The 17,637-nt window shown below is 43.2% G+C and overlaps 1 protein-coding gene across 1 annotated transcript in view; it reads right to left on the bottom strand.

Moving 5' to 3' along the window:
* The window catches only part of CFI (complement factor I), a 139,198-nt gene extending 121,619 nt beyond the window's left edge, over positions 1-17,579 (bottom strand). The window contains exons 1-3 of the mRNA XM_085897142.1: positions 17,429-17,579; positions 6,474-6,528; positions 6,232-6,323 (exon numbers count right to left, since the gene is read on the bottom strand). Of these exons, the coding sequence (XP_085753268.1) occupies positions 6,232-6,323; positions 6,474-6,528; positions 17,429-17,494 (213 nt within the window). The 5' untranslated portion in view covers positions 17,495-17,579. The remainder of the gene's footprint in view (positions 1-6,231; positions 6,324-6,473; positions 6,529-17,428) is intronic.
* Between the last annotated feature and the right edge of the window lie 58 nt (positions 17,580-17,637).

The following is a 17,637-nucleotide window of genomic DNA, read 5'->3' as shown; positions in this document are numbered from 1 at the left end:
GGAATGCTCTAGGGTGTGGTACCTGGCAGTGGGCGCGTTGCCTCTGGCCCAAGCCGCACGGGTGGAGACTGAGCTTGTGAAGGAGGAGCTTGAGTGGAGAAGGGGCGGAGTCATTAAAAAAAAGGGCGAGGGTGGAGCAGTGGGTGGGATCAGGAAGGCGGGCGGTGTCGACATGGCCGGAAACGAGAAGGCAGAGTCGACGAGCAGGTGGTGGGTCGTGGCTGTGTCAACGAAGCATGGGCAGAGACGAGGAGGCGGAGACGAGAAGCAGGAAACAATCCGACCAGAGAGACTGCCCCGACCTTTATAGGGCCCGCAGCTCGGGGGGAGGGCCATGCCGAATCCAAATACATTACCCGATTCGGGCGCCCCGATTGGCCACGACCCCTCACGTGGCCCACCAGCTTGGGCCGGAAACCGGCTCACTTCGTTTCCGGCAAGGCCATCCCAAACAGCGGGAATATTGTGCTCTGACCCCACGAGATGACATGAATCGCCCACACCGAAATTGGCACGCGAATCATCCTGCAAACCGACCGGTCGAGGGTCCCGCATGCCCGCTCGAGCGTTCGACCAGTGTCGATCAACACACTCGTCGCACGCGCCAACGTGGCCCACACTGTACATTCCCTGGCTCGATCGCAGCCTCGCTGGCTGCAGAGACGAGAATACGTTCACCATCCATGGAGAATCCACCGCTGCCAGTGAGGACCGAAGGTACATCGCCATGGATAAATCCATGCACGTTTCACGAGTGGCATATGTGTCTGCTTTCGAGCACATTCCATAGAGTGCGCGCGGTTCCGCCATTATGCACGTGGCCAGCGCTCGTGTTCACATGACTTCGCCAGCGTGTGCGCTTATTTAGGTTAAAAAAAGAACAAGCCGCTTCGAGCCGCACACTCGTATCCTGCACAACATGGCGTGGAGTCGGCCTCATTGGCCTCCGTACGCGTCTTGTGCAGCGTGGGCGTCATGCTGGCCGTATTTCCGGTGCCGTGAAAAATACCATTCGTGCAGCCTCTTAAGAGGTATTTATTCGCATGCCTTTCTAATGCAATCGGCAATTCTCCCCAGACTATCAGCAGCTCGAGCCGACAGTTCAGCACCAACTAGCACACCACATGACTCGCTGCAGTTTCCCCACTGCAGAGTCGCACGCGCTGGCCTCCAAGGCGCACGTGGCTGATTTACCTCTGGAATAATCAGAAAAGAAGAAGAGTGGAGATGAATGAAGAAGAAAATGATTAAAGCAACCCAAGCTATTAGATCATCGCAACACACCCCCTGCTGTCCCACGAAACAAAAGGAAGGGGACGATCTACACGTACAATAATGGAATAACTGTCTTGGGACACCTATCTGTTGTATGCATGCGGTTCCAAAAACCGCAACAATATATACATACATATGAATATACTGTATATATATATATATATATATATATATATATATATATATATATATATATATATATATATATATATATATATATATATATATATATATATATTAGTTACGAATTTGGAAGCTCACTGCACTGAACATTCAGGTCCCTATAGAACAGTCATATCGGTAAGTATGTGTTTATAGTTAGGGCCCCCCTACCTGTGTCTAACGGAGTAAGATGTGTGCGCTGCGGAGATTCGTTTGCAACAAACCTCCTTCACTTCACTCCACAAACCGACGCCATCACCCACTTGCGTTCGGCCACGTACGTGGGGGGGGGGAGATTTCCATCGCCTCAGATCGGGACTCCGCCCAGGAAGGCAGGGGCATGCTCCTTGTTCAATCACGCCACAGAAAGCGACTTTCCCACGGCACGCCGGCCAATGAGTGTTGAGATGGCCACAGAAGGCGGCTTTCCCATGACACACCAGCCAATGAGGGTTGAGATTGCCACAGAAGGCTGCTTTCCCACGACACGCCGGCCAATGAGGGTTGAGATGGCCACTGAAGGCGGCTTTTCCACGACACGCCGGCCATTGAGGGTTGAGATGGCCACAGAAGGCGGCTTTCCCACAACACGCCGGCCAATGAGGGTTGAGATGGCCACAAAGAGCCACCTTCCCACGACACCCCGTCCAATGAGGGTGGAGAGCGCCTCAGACGGCGATTTGCTCACCCTGGAGGAAAAAGCAATATAAGAAACGCCAGGCTGGGTAGTGAAGTGTGGAAAAAGGGCCATGGTGGTCATCATTGTGCTGCGGGTTTGAGTCCCGCCAAACTGGATCATCGTCGTCTCTGATCTTCTCCTTGGCCTCGGTCGATTTGTGCTTTGACGGTTGGAGAGCGCGGTACCTAGTGCTTGGAGCGGCATTGTGTTGCAGGTTCGAGTCCCGCTGAGCCGGATCGTCGAAGACCACACGAGATGGACAGGTCCAGGCACAGGCTCTGGTCTCTAGCTCACCTGTCCTCGAGCTGGAGGCCTTCGATAAAGACCCGACGGGTCCGTGTGTGTGTGTGTGTGTGTGTGTGTGTGTGTGTGTGTGTGTGTGTGTGTGTGTGTGTGTGTGTGTGTGTGTGTGTGTGTGTGTGTGTGTGTGTGTGTGTCTGCATGTGGGCCTGTCTTTAAGTAGCAACTGTATAAGTGATTTTGCTTGTACATTGACTGCATTTCTTAGAGTCGGATAACTCTGCTCCTTGTGTGTTCCCTTTCCCCCCATTATAAATAAATCCCGTTAAATGTTTCAGCTCGTTTGTGTTTTTTTCATTGGTTTAGCACGGTGCATGTTGGGAAATTTGGAAGCGGAAAATTGTGCATTTTGATCGATGGACCTCGGTAACCATCCGCTCAGGTTACGCACGGTTCGAGCACGCTAATGGCTCGTTCCACTCGAGCTCCGCCGAGGGTGAATTTCCCCGGTAGTTTGGATGATGTGGGTATTTAGGAAAATTGAAATTGGCAATCGACCCGATCCCATGCGGTCAGCCTATTGGCGATCTTCTGTCCAATAAGGGACCATTCGACTCCAGAGTTATCCGGGGTGACGACCTACAAATTCCGGGTGTTCGATGGAGCCGACTCAACTGCTCCATCTAGTGGTCGTGCTCGACACAGAAACTCAGCACCACAACAATATATATATATATATATATATATATATATATATATATATATATATATATATATATATATATATATATATATATACATACAGATATATATTGTTATGAATTTGGAATTCGATTGCACACGACATACAGGTTCCTTGAGTCAGCTATGTCGATAAGTGCTTGTTCCCGAGATAGCTCACCTTCCATTGTTTAATTGTTCAGAAATCGATTAGATGCACTGCGGATCAATTTAATAGTTAGGGAACGAACAATGGAGACGTGCCTCCCCCTCTTCGAAGAAGAGGAAGAAGAACCCTGCCGTCCCGTGATTCATAATGTCAACAACTCCCTCCCACCCATGGTTGAGCGGGGGGTGGATCACGAGGGCATGACTCATGCCGGGCGCGGAGGAGGGGGGGGGAGAGAAGGATAAGAGGAGATCCTTTTTTTGTTCGTGTTGGAAGTGGGAGAGGCCTTGTGAAGGCTTTCTGCTGCGTCGTTCAGCAGGCTGCCGAGTCCTGCTTGGCTTGGGTTAGGGTTGAGGCATTCGGAAGCTTTTTGCTTCTGCAGAAGTGGTAGTTCAGCAGACCTTCGGGTCCTGCTTGACTCTGGTTAGGGTTGGAGGCTTTTGAAAGCTTTTTGGAGAGCTGCCTTGTTTGGAAGAGAGTTGAGCTGGTCGCTTGGCACGAGCTGCGAGTGGTGGTTTTTTCTTCTTCTTGGTTCGTGGAGCTCTTTGTTCTCCATTTTGGTTCCCGGCTTGGTGCGACTCATCGGCCTCTTCTTGGAGGTGGTTCCTCAGGGAAGCAGCGCATCGACGGGAAGGATCGGCGCTTCGTCTCACCAGCACGTGTTGAGAAGTGCGGGAGGATTCGCGGGAGCTCGGGAAGGATCGCGGCTCACGGAGATTGGATCCAGCTCGCTCTCGCTGGAGCCCGGGTCCGAACAACTTGAAGACCACACGAGGTGGAGAGGTTTGAGATAGGTTCTGGGTTTCAGCTCACCTGTGCTCCGAGCTGGAGCTCGTTATTAAAGGCCTCAGCCACCATTTCTTGGGTGTGTGTGCGTACATGCTTCCGTGGGCCTGTCGAATAAGTAGGAAATTGTTCGGTGCTTTTTGTGCTGTAAATCTTTGCATTGCATTTTGTATAGTTGGAATAGTTCTGCTCTTACCTGCTTCCCAAGTTCTCCATTATTATTAATAAATACCCCAATTGTTAAATGTTTTCAGCTCGTCACGTCGATTCTTTCATTGACTGAGCATTTCGTGTGTTGGGAGTTAGAAAGCCGTTGGTTTGCCGTAAAAGGGGGACATTTGGACCGACGGTTCTCGGCGATTAAGCCGCTCAGAATAGCGCAAGGGACAGGCTCGCCTCAGCGATTTGTTCCGTACGAGTTCCATCGAGGGTGGAATACCCCGGTAGTTGGATCACGTGGGTATTTCGGTGCACTGAAGATTGCAATCGACCCTACCCCATGTGATCTGCCCATTGGCGTATTTTGGTTCTTGTACAAGGACCCGTCGACTCAGACTTATCCGGGCGGCGATCTATATTCCGGGCGATCGGTCGGGCCGACTCGACTTGCGGCTCCATCAGAGCGGTCGGTTGGCGGCCGGCCGACCCCGGCGCTGTAAGAATATATATATATATATATATATATATATATATATATATATATATATATATATATATATGTATATTCATATACGTATACATGTATATGTATATTCATATTCGTATATATATATATATATATATATATATATATATATATATATATATATATATATATATATATATATATATATATATATATCAATACATATTTATGTGAAGCGCTTGTTTGCCTGCAGAGTGGGAGGTGGAGTGGTGTGAGGGTTTTGTTGGCATTGGTAGATTTAAAGATATAAAAAAACCTGACGATAAAAGAAACCCGCAGCGCACACAAGAAATTAACCCATTCGACATAGGGGAGGGATTCTAACTATCCATATATACTTAATGAAATATCTAAACTTTGGGGCAACTGTATGTGTGAATGCAAATGGTTTCCAGATTCGTAACAGTACTCGGTGTGTGCATAGAAAGGTTTTGGCTTGATTAAAATTTTTTAATAGTCTCATAAGTTTAGGGTGGGGAGGGGGAAGACCCCAATTCTCTCTCAATGCAAATATGTGTCCCAGTCTCAGAAAACTAATGGAAACATGAACCAAAAGTGATAATTGAGAACAAGGAAGTAACACTCACAAATGACCTGATGATCCCATTGAGTGTGAACATAGAAAACAAAGCATTCGACTGGATGTAGTACTTGGATATCAAAAAAAAGAAAAGAAAATAAAAGAAGACAATGCTAATTGAGGTGTCAGTACCCAGCCATTTTGGCCGAAATGCTGCACGAATCAAGAAAATGACCAAATACCAAGATCTCAAAAATTAAGTGAAAAGATCCTGGAAGCTGAAGAGATCCGAAATTGTTCCAGTGATTTTGGGAGCAATGGGAATTATGAAGAAGAACCTTATGAAGATCGTAACAACCATCCCTGGGAATATTACAACAAACAAACTGCAGGTGAAGGCTGTCCTGGGCTCGGTGACGATCCTGCAAGGAACTTTCAGAACAACTTTGAAAACAAAAAACAACTTCACAAATTAGTTCATGAATCGTTCCCCCTACCCAAACGGGGAGGGTTAGGTTCTGTTCCACCTTCTGAAACCCACATATGGAGATAGCAATCGACACACACACACACACACACACACACACACACACACACACACACACACACACACACACACACACACACACACACACACACACACACACACACACACACACACACACACACACACCTCCCGCTGCTTGGGGTCGGGCTAATAAAATACTCCAGACATTGTAAAAGCGAGGAATTAACCAGTCCATCTGTCATGATGGGTTCTTTGCTACTCCATGTAATCCCTAGTGTGAACAATGTTGGCACCACTCTCACCTCCTCTATACCCTTATTTACAATAATTGAATGAAATGAGTATAAAATTTAATGGATGAAGTCACACCTTTGATCCTCATAAATATATTCTGTATCATTCATGGCGGACTCCTCACTCCATAATACCTTTACTGAAGATGAATGTCACTGAAGTTGCTGGCTTTGTTACACAATGCCAAACATACCTTCTGACAAGATTTGTCATTATATTTTTCCTCAAGGCAGCTGGGCACAACGTGTTTATTCCATGCTTTTTGCCTTGTTGAATCTTCCACATCTGAACATCAGACAAAGAAAAAAAAAATCTTTGCAACAATTACTTGGAAACACTTCACTTCAAAAGGAGTTCAATTATGAAAAGGACTGATCCCAAGGCAGAGTTTTCCATCTTGATAAAGCACTGTGGTACAGGAGAATGTGCTCTTACCTTGTGCATTTTGGTGCACCTCCATGGATTTCTCACTATCATGTCCTCTCACATTCTGTGCACAATAAATGAAATCAGTTTAGATACTTCAGCATCACAAACTGCCCAATACAGCCCAACCAAGTACCAATCATTCACAGTTGAAAATTCCCATTTATTGTCTTGTGGAAAAATCTTCAAGTTCAATGCGAAGAAAACAGGAAGAAATTTCAAATGGAAAAGAGAAAGAGCAATCAAAGATTGCAGAACCTCACCAGGACTTGTTTTATGTGGTGTTTGTGTGGTTTTAGTGTACATATTTTACAGACGTACTCACATTCTAATTGTACATATTGTATAGACGAACTCACATTCTAATTGTGAATGTTTTATAGATGTACTCACATTCTAAGTATGCATGTTTTATAGATGTACTCACATTCTAATTGTACATATTGTATAGACGAACTCACATTCTAATTGTGAATGTTTTATAGATGTACTCACATTCTAAGTATGCATGTTTTATAGATGTACTCACATTCTAATTGTACATATTGTATAGACGAACTCACATTCTAATTGTGAATGTTTTATAGATGTACTCACATTCTAAGTATGCATGTTTTATAGATGTACTCACATTCTAATTGTACATATTGTATAGACGAACTCACATTCTAAGTATGCATGTTTTATAGATGTACTCACATTCTAATTGTACATATTGTATAGACGAACTCACATTCTAATTGTGAATGTTTTATCGATGTACTCACATTGTAATTGTTAATGTTTTATCGATGTACTCACATTGTAATTGTTAATGTTTTATCGATGTACTCACATTGTAATTGTTAATGTTTTATCGATGTACTCACATTGTAATTGTGAATGTTTTATCGATGTACTCACATTGTAATTGTGAATGTTTTATCGATGTACTCACATTGTAATTGTGAATGTTTTATCGATGTACTCACATTGTAATTGTGAATGTTTTATCGATGTACTCACATTGTAATTGTGAATGTTTTATCGATGTACTCACATTGTAATTGTGAATGTTTTATCGATGTACTCACATTGTAATTGTGAATGTTTTATCGATGTACTCACATTGTAATTGTGAATGTTTTATCGATGTACTCACATTGTAATTGTGAATGTTTTATCGATGTACTCACATTGTAATTGTGAATGTTCTATCGATGTACTCACATTGTAATTGTGAATGTTCTATCGATGTACTCACATTGTAATTGTACATATTGTACAGACGAACTCACATTCTAACTGTGCATGTTTTATAGATGTACTCACATTCCAACTGTGCATGTTTTATCGATGTACTCACATTCTAATTGTGCATGTTTTATAGATATTGTTGTGGTTACCAGATTCGCAAACCACCATTCAGGTCCCTTAGGTGAGGTATCTCGGTAAGTGCATGTGTAGTTAGGCCCAAACCCGTTGTCTAGTGGGAATACATGTCATTTATGCGAGCTGCGACTCTTCAGGATAGCCGTTTTTCTTTTACTATCTTTATTTTGGACCAACCGCCATCACCACAACCACAACATCAACCACCAACCACAACACCGCTTCACCACAACCGCCACGACCTTTACCGTCACAACTCGCCACCATCGCATCACCGTCATCTCGCGCCACTCATGGGCACCGATGCTGGACTCGTGTAGGGCGCACGTTGAACAGCGTGTACAAAACCACGGATTTTCTGCTTCAAAAACGGATCAAAAACGACACACGCCCACTTTTTGCCGTCCAATCGGTGAGCGAGGGGCGAATTGGCCCCGCCTCCAGAACGATCGATATATGCAAATTTGTGGATCAAAAAGCCTTCACGCCCACTTTTTCTCGGGCCAATGGGGAGCGAGGTGAAAGGTCAAAGGGAGGGGGTCAAAGGCGAAGTTACGGGGGGGATAAAAGGACGGTGTTCGTCAGTCAGGAGAGAGTCGCAAACAAGAACGAGAAGGAGTCGAGAACGAGAAGGAGTCGGAAGCAGAGGGTCAAGACTTCGCGGGCGGTGGAGCTGCTCGTCGTGTGCGTTGGAGTCGGAACGGAGGGGACGGAGCTGTGGAAAGGCGGCGACACCAGACGAGGGGTGCTCGCGTCGTGCAGGAAGCTGCACCCGAGGGAGGCCGACAGCGCGACCTGGCCGAGGTGGAGACGCTCGTCGCACATAATAAAGATCCTCTATACCCCGAGCATCAGCAACCCCCTCCTGTTTCCCCCCGCGCTGAGATAGTGCGACCAAGGGGGCCCCGTTCCCACCCCCAGCCAGGCACTGTCCACGAGGCCCGCGGGTTGCGGGGCCATCGCCGCTCCGCGTCTCATCACCAGACGGGTAGGCCCGACCCGGTCTCGGCCTCAGGCCTACCTCATTCTTGGGGGATTTCTTTTCCTTGGTTTTGGGTATGTGTTGTCGGCGCCGTCTGTGAAGTAGAATTGTATAAGTGTTGCCGTGTGCTCGGTAGTCGGTATTAGCTCTGCACTGTGTTTTCACTTTTATGTTTGCTTTTTGTGTAAATGGAATTGTGTTTTCTTTTTTTGTGTGCATTTGGTGGAATTGTATTTGTGTGCTTTCCGTTCGTCGCGAATAAATGTGCTTTATTGTTGAACTGTTCTCCCGCTTCGCTTCGTCTTTTCCTCCATTGAATCCCCATCTTGCTTCACGTAAAGGGTTGGTAGTGGGCTGAATACGCCCGATAATTAATCGAACCGTCGAGGTCGACGATAACACCGCTCGGTTATTCTGATAGTACGGAACGGGTCGCTTAAGTGGCCCGTGTCAGTCGACCTGCGGCGAGGTGCGATCGCCCGGTCTACCCTCCGCGTGGGTACTTAGGTAGTTCGAATTTGGCGAGCAACCCTATCCCACGCGGGGGCTGATTGGCTCGATCGCGGTGAGACCGAAAGGTCCACCCGTGACTGGTTCCCGGCGTTAGTCCGAGAGGGTCACGACCTGATTGTCCGTCCGGTGGGCGACGCGCCGCGATTCGAGTTACGTGGCCGTCGCACGCCGGCGGGCGCGAAGACCGCAACAATATACTCACATTCTAATTGTACATATTTCATAGACGCACTCACATTCTAATTGTACATACTTTATAGACGTACTCACATTCTAATTGTACATGTTTTATAGACGTACTCACATTCTAATTGAACATTTTTATCGATGAACTCACATTCTAATTGTACATACTTTATAGATGTACTCACATTCTAATTGTACATATTTCATAGATGTACTCATATTCTAATTGTACATATTTTATAGATGTACTCACATTCTAATTGTACATGTTTTATAGATGCACTCACATTCTAATTGTACATACTTTGTAGACGTACTCGCATTCTAATTGTACATGTTTTATAGATGCACTCACATTCTAATTGTACATACTTTGTAGACGTACTCACATTCTAATTGTACATACTTTATAGACGTACTCGCATTCTAATTGTACATGTTTTATAGATGCACTCACATTCTAATTGTACATACTTTGTAGACGTACTCACATTCTAATTGTACATACTTTATAGACGTACTCACATTCTAATTGTACATATTTCATAGACATACTCACATTGGAATTGTACATGTTTTATAGACGCACTCACATTCTAATTGTACATAATTTATAGACGTGCTCACATTCTAACTGTACATAATTTATAGACGTGCTCACATTCTAATTGTACATACTTTATAGATGTACTCACATTCTCATTGAACATACTTTATAGACGTGCTCACATTCTAACTGTACATAATTTATAGACGTGCTCACATTCTCATTGTACATAATTTATAGACGTGCTCACATTCTAATTGTGCATACTTTATAGACGTGCTCACATTCTAATTGTACATAATTTATAGACGTGCTCACATTCTAATTGTACATAATTTATAGACGTGCTCACATTCTCATTGTACATAATTTATAGACGTGCTCACATTCTAATTGTGCATACTTTATAGACGTGCTCACATTCTAATTGTGCATACTTTATAGATGTACTCACATTCTAATTGTACCTACTTTATCGACATACTGACAATATAATTGCACATGCTTTTGGAGATGCATCGACCAATTTTATTCCTACTTGGCACAAAGACAACACATCATGGTATACAGATGCATATCATTTTGTTTCAAGATGCGATGAAAGATGGCAGACTGGCGGCCATTTTAGTTGTTAAAAAACTAATGTTGAACACGTCCTCAACCATTTCTCAGACATGCATTTCGTGATGTTGTTCAAACTTTGCAGCCAGATAATGAATGATGGCTTACATATGCACGCCATTTTGTTTTTTGAGATCAGGTCCAAGATGGCTGACTGGTGGCCATTTTCTAACTTCAACGTGTCCCCAACCATTTCTCAGACACGCATGGTCCAATTATGTCCAAACATGGCACAAGTACATTACACGTGGCAAACACGTGCACCTCACTTTATTTTGTGATCTGATCAAAGATGGCCGACTATGTGGTATTGGGAGTTGCATAAATATTAATGAATGTATAATGAACCGGAACCGACGATGCAGAACCGAGAGCAACATGAGCGGGCAGTTGAGTGAGAGCAGCAGGAGACGCCATTAAAAACCGTTGAGCTAAATATCCTTCGTGTTGGCTGATTTTGCTACACAACAGACTGGTAGACTGGCGGCCATTTTAGTTGTAAATGAATATAAGGGCTCTTTAATTTCGTACAGCTAAATTACTAAAACTATGGGGGAGATGACATTTTATGTCTTTTTTTTCCTTGTTTATACAAGGTATATAGATATTGCATATGGAAGTGAGGATTAGTATCCTAGGAGCCATATTTGAAGGTAAAATAAAATTGATTACTGGAATGGTAGGTTTATTTGTGTCACGTTTCAAGCTCTTACAAAAGCCCATCATCGGATACAGGGTTAAAGTGCATGCATACCAGAGTTTCATTGACACACAAAGTCAAAAGGTTAATCATCCTGTTCATCAACACGAGAGTTGGCATCACATTGCCAATTCACTCATCAAGACTTCATTGATTTGTGCCCTTGTTCGGTGATTGACAAGGTTCACACCTTTGCTGGTGTTTGAGCAGATGACATAATGCCTGATAAGCCGGACGTAAATCGCCATGCCCATTTATTGAATTATCATTGGAATACCAGGCCTCTTGCAGCTGCCTGGATGTTTGATTGCCCCACTTGTCCGATCAGCTCAGCAGACATGTGCATGGCGACCTGGGAGAGGGGGTCCTTTCTGCGTCTGGCTAACTTGTGTTCTTGTAGCCTTGTTCTCAGTCACTTTGAGGTCTCGATGACATAGTGGGCTGCGCAATTGCTCCAATATGTTTTGTTGATAACAGACAATGTGTCCTACCAATTTAATCGGTCTTTTGGTTGCATAACCTGGCATCTAATGGTAGCATCAGGTCTGTGTGTGATGCCAACTTCAAACGGGACTAACAGGCGAGAGGTAGCTACCGATACATTAGTCACGTATAGGAGGGCATGCTCAAACTTTGGTTCGAGTTGTGAGGACTCACCATCTCTTCTCCTCCTCATACTTATTGACAAAACTGTTTGGAAAACAAATGTTTTATAGTTTGTTTGTTTGTCTGTGAACACGATATCTCAAAAAGTTGTGGACAGATTCGGACGAAACCTGGTGGGCAGGTTGGGTGCGTGTCATGGACGAATTGATTAAATTTTGATGATGATCCGGATACCAGAATTTTAAAAGTGATTCTTCACTATTGAGAGAGTAGGCAAGAAACAATATATAACATGATATTTCAAAAATGTATTGGGCCCGATTTGTTCTCGTGGATCAGGCATTACGTGGCGGAGGTACGCGCCCTCCCGAGCGCCCTTCCAGCTCATTTATGGATTATGTTTGAGTCAAAATTTTCCCAACGGTGTTGTCATGCACCCCGAGCATCGTCAGACTGTCCACAAAAATGTTATCTTTCTCTCAAATGTATTCACCCTTCGTTTATTCTGTTAAGACAAAGTGTCAGACAACAATCTGTATTAATAAACGTCAGTGTGTGTCCCGTTAGTCAGTCAGTCCACCAGTCAGTCCATCTCCTCCATCACTCCAAAACCATGAAACCTTAGCAGCCCCAAACTTCACATGCATACGAAGGAAACTCTAAGGTAGTACGGGAATTAAAATTGGGTATTTGGGTTAATGTAAACACCCCCATTGAAGATAATTAGTGGCCTTATCTAATTATCCTTTATCAAGGCTCATCCTTGGTCACCTCGCTGTCGCTTACTGGGGTCTCAATTCGTCATTTTTTTGGCCTGCTCAACAATGCCTCGACATGGAATTAGCCACAACGACAACGGTTACTTAACGAATAGTTTTTTTTTTTTTTTACACTTTCCTCACTCATATGATCGAATGCCTGATCCTCATACCTACGAATAACTGGATACGTTGCAATGCTAAAAAAAAACGCCCAGACGCCAGCGTTTATGGTTTTATTTCAAAAACAACAATGCCATAACCTCTTTAAGCTCATAACCTGAGCTGAATTTCAAAATTGAACTCCAGAATTGACCTTATCAGCAGTTCTGACTGCTAAAAAAACCCAACAGTGTTCATTTGTCCAATTCCGACATTTCGGGTACTACATAATGTCTGTCCGGTTTTCTATTGAAGACAGAAAGATAGTCTCTGTTTTCTATTGTCTACCTCACATGGCAAGTGACCCATATTTTGCGGGTTTGACCCGTTCTCCTTTTTTAAACCCGCGGACCCGTGTTTTAGTATCATTAAAACCCGTAATGGAAGAAAAGTACAAACAATTTCAAAAACGCAACGTTTCGTTTCCATTCCACTCGCATGGATTCACACACAGTGAAAGATCTGCAGCGATCTCTATCCGATATGCAAGGTACCGCTCTGATCTAACTATTGGCTGGGTGATGTCATGAGCTTTACCCAACCAATTCCTTCAGTCCTCATCTGAATGCATTGTCACTTCCTCTAGTCTTCCATTTGTCCTCACCCTGAATCAATCGGTCAGCCAATTTGCTCTTCGACTTCTTCCTGTGGTAGTGGGGCAACTTAGCATAACAATTGTGCATTTTGTGAGGAAAGCACCAAATTTGGCACACTAGTAGCCTATCATATTATGAACAGATTTGGATATTGGGCCATCTCAAATTCAGCCGCTGATGGCTGTGGCAGCCATTTTCCACTGCCACCAAAAATTTTGAGATGGCCCAATATCCAAATCTGTTCATAATATGATAGGCTACTAGTGTGCCAAATTTGGTGCTTTCCTCAAAAAATGCACAATTGTTATGCTATATTTAGCTAAGTTGCCCCACTATGGTATGTATCGGTACTTTTGAGTATTTTGAATCGTAGGATTCAATTCGGATTTGTTTTCATTTGTATGCAGAGTGTCCACAAATTACCGTTCCAAATTCAGAGCGTAATTTTAAAAAACGAAATGGGATACAATGATGCAGTTTGATGCTTGTGAATGAACGAACGTTTCTCAAAGTTTTATTGACAAGATCATCATATAGCATTCATCACTATTTATCATCACTTGGTTTCTATAAATAGGTGTTCACACAATTTTTTGTATTAAATTCTCCAGAGTACCTGCAGAAATGGTTTGGTACTCACAAAAAAATAATTTGTAAGCTTCGAACATGGTCGTCTGCTTTCCCAATCACCGCTCCGATTTATATTCATCTTACTCCTCTGTAAGTGGTCTCTCAGAACGTTCATTCCAGACGACGCTCACAAACCTCTCTTTTTTCACTCTGGACGCTCATGAGCCTCTTCTTCCTCTTCGCGAGCGCATTCTCCTTAGATGTATTTTTTTTTAATCTTCAAAGCTATAAACTTAACAATACATGCTTCTAAATTACATTGTCATAATTTATAAAGTTAAATTTTGAAATAACTAAATCAATTATCAGAATTATCACAGAAGAATCTTATCTGCACTCGAGGAGAAAACCTTCCATCAAAAGCCTCTGTTGTGCTTGTATGCTTTTGAGCTTTCCGAGTATCTTTGAAGTACACATTTAGTTTTTTTTTTAACCACACATGAGTACCTGAGTACCAGTTATGTGAACCGCTGTCCATAAACCAGAAAACACTGCTCTTTATTGTGGGGATGCTATTTGCAGTCAATGTGATGTTACAGGCAACAGCTAGAAACGAAAAAAGAAAATAAAACTTTGAGAAATGTTATGTTTAAGATGTTATGTAGTCTTCCTTCAAACCTCCTTATCATTACTGATTAGTCAACATATCGAATTAATGTTTTTACCATATTTGGTTAACCCTTTGTGTGCTGCATTATTTACAGCTGCACGGTTCCCTGTTGCTTAATTATTTTATTTTTATAGGACTGTGATTTTCAAGTGGTATTTGCAAAAAAAACAAAACAAAAAAACAATTTGCATGTGAAGTTAGATGAATAACCAAAATTTAAACAAAAATTGCTTCAATTTACTTTTTAATCTCATCGCAAATCTGTAACAAACAAAAGGTTAAAACAAACAAACAAACAACAACAACAAAAAACACACTTTCGATTCCTACCCACCCGTTTTTTGGCATCTTCAACTTTCCATGTACTTATTAGTCCACTCTCCAACATTGCTCCCTCTGCTGTCTGTCCTCCAAGATGTATGCGTTATTCCAGTGACCCCCTCTTTGTTAGTCTTGGAGCTATCCTTTGGTTAAAATTCTTCTCCCCTGGTTAACTATCCAACAAATAAACATGCAGTTGAAGAGTTATCCACAAGATAAGGCCTGGATAAGGTGTGGATAAAATTTTGATTGGGGGATGGCAATATCCCACAATGCATTGCACTGTCTAGTCCGCTTGCAGGTATCATGGTGGCTAAAGTCAAGCATACGATAAAGAGGAAGGCAAACTTTCAGCCCACCGAACGGGATACTGTATATGCTGTGTCTGGCGACACAAGAGCATGTAAAGGTGGGCTCGTACCTGCCGTATCATCATACAGCATGCCATGCATCCATCGGGACCATACTCTGTGCAGAGCGTTGGTGTTGCCTAAGCAGTCTCCTGGGCTATTGGGTACAATCCTGGACGGGTCACCACTCCGCCAGGATACCAGCAAGCAGGCACTCATTTTGCTGACCTCAGAAGGATGACAGGCAATCAAATATAGCATGCCGATACTGCATTATATTGCCATGATCAGCAATGAATATTGTTTTCTACCGGTTCACACCACACACTTATTTACTGGCGAATGATTATTGGAGCGCCGTTTAATGATGCAGTGTTCGAATATTTAAATCCAAATAAAACATAGGTAGACCAACGAGATGACACCCTCGTATAGGTCATACCTTTACCAAGAGTGCTCTGTGAAAGCGGGACGCAAGTCAGTCATTGTTTTAGAACAGTTTCTGGCTTTGAAGAAACTCAGATTAATTATTTAACCCCAACATAAGAGCTATCCCATGCTTTAAATTTCTTCTCCGATAGATAACTAACCGACATATAATTCAAAGGCTGGATAAGGGTAGGATAGTTATCTGCCACAGATAAAGGCTGGATAAGGCGTGGTTTAAGTTTTGATTGACATATGGTATCCCACAATGCATTGCACCTTCTCATCTGCTTGCAAAACAGTCATGGTGGGTGAAGACAGTCAAGTGAGAATGAGGAAGGCAAATTTAACTACAACCGAATGGGATATGCTGTGTTGGGCGGAACAAGATCATAAACAAATAATATTAAGAGTAAATTTTCAAACACATCAAACTGTCACTTATTAAATGAAGAATGAAGGTAAAAATTAGCCTTACTAACTCAATATCAGTCACGGAACTCACACTCCGAATATTCATGGATTAGATCAACACGTTTGTGGAATTTCCTTTCAACGTTCGTCCGACAGATGTCGAACAAAGCTGGATCATCTGCCATTTCGAATTGGACAAACCTACGTATGCGTCAATAACCACGGATAAGGCGTATCTGGGCTAGAGTAGGTTGGCTAAAGTTATCCAGAAAAAGGAGCAATTTATCCAGCTGATAAAGTTATCCAGACTATGAATGGAACCTATCCAATGTATGTACATTTTATCCGCCGCATCGGTGACTTCTCCACTGGATAGTGCTTATTCTGGCTTCGAGCAACTGGGCTCAGGACCTCAAGCAAGGAGTGTACCACCATCTCTCGTCATCCCCAATTCTGATCCATGATCTTTATTACCCCCATTAACCTGTCCACAACCAACCATATTGCTTGCGAGTTTCAGTTTTTTCCCCTCACCTCTCTCCTCTTTTACTGTTCGTTCATTCCCTTCATTTTTGTCCCACTGTCAGCTCTACCTTGCTCTTGCATGAGCCTCACTCCTGTAAAGAAAACAAAAACCCAGCGATTAACTGTCATTCTGGTGTTTCACATGCAGGACGATACACCAATGTGCCACCATCCATGAGAGAGCTGTAGGCCTGGATGATCACCATTTATTCCAGCAATGGTCGTTGGTGAATGTTAAAGATAAAGAGCATCATTCACGAAAAAAATAGGCAAGTTATTGCCAGCACCCTGACAAGTTCCAATTTCCTACCCTGAATAACTGCTCGAAGCATAATAGCAAACCGACGTGCACAACCTTTGCCCAGGAACTGCTTCAGCAGCACAAATCTCTGCCAGGATTATGGAACACTGATGATATTGAGGGCCCTCTCCCTACCAGATCAAAGTCCATTCAATACAAATTGATTGGTCATCACTTCATGTTGAATGTATGCCAGGCAAATTGGGTGTTACTGGATATGAATAGCTCAAAACAACATGCATTCATAGTTTTTGGTTGAACTGCCATGATATTTTTCCTTTTCTTTCAAACAAACACACAAAATAAGTTAAATATTACAAATGTACTCATTAACTATGAACGTACCTGGTGCTCTGAAGAGCAAAGTGAGAAGTAGACGGCAGCTGTCAAGATGAACCAGAAATGAGCCATTGTATTTTGCCTTCGGCAGTCAGACAGCCTAATGTGGAATGCCGCAATAAATAAAGCCAACAAAATGGAAAGCGATAACGGCTGGGAAAACAAACAGTTTCTTGCCTTCCCAGAACTTTATTGTCGTCAGCACAATGCGCTTA

Source organism: Eptatretus burgeri, chromosome 10 (assembly GCF_056783735.1).
Source record: "Eptatretus burgeri isolate ZD-2024b chromosome 10, Ebu_testis_v1, whole genome shotgun sequence".
NCBI classification, from domain to species: Eukaryota; Metazoa; Chordata; class Myxini; order Myxiniformes; family Myxinidae; genus Eptatretus; species Eptatretus burgeri.
Note: the sequence above shows the minus strand (reverse complement) of the source record. Positions and strands in the feature narration are given on the sequence as shown.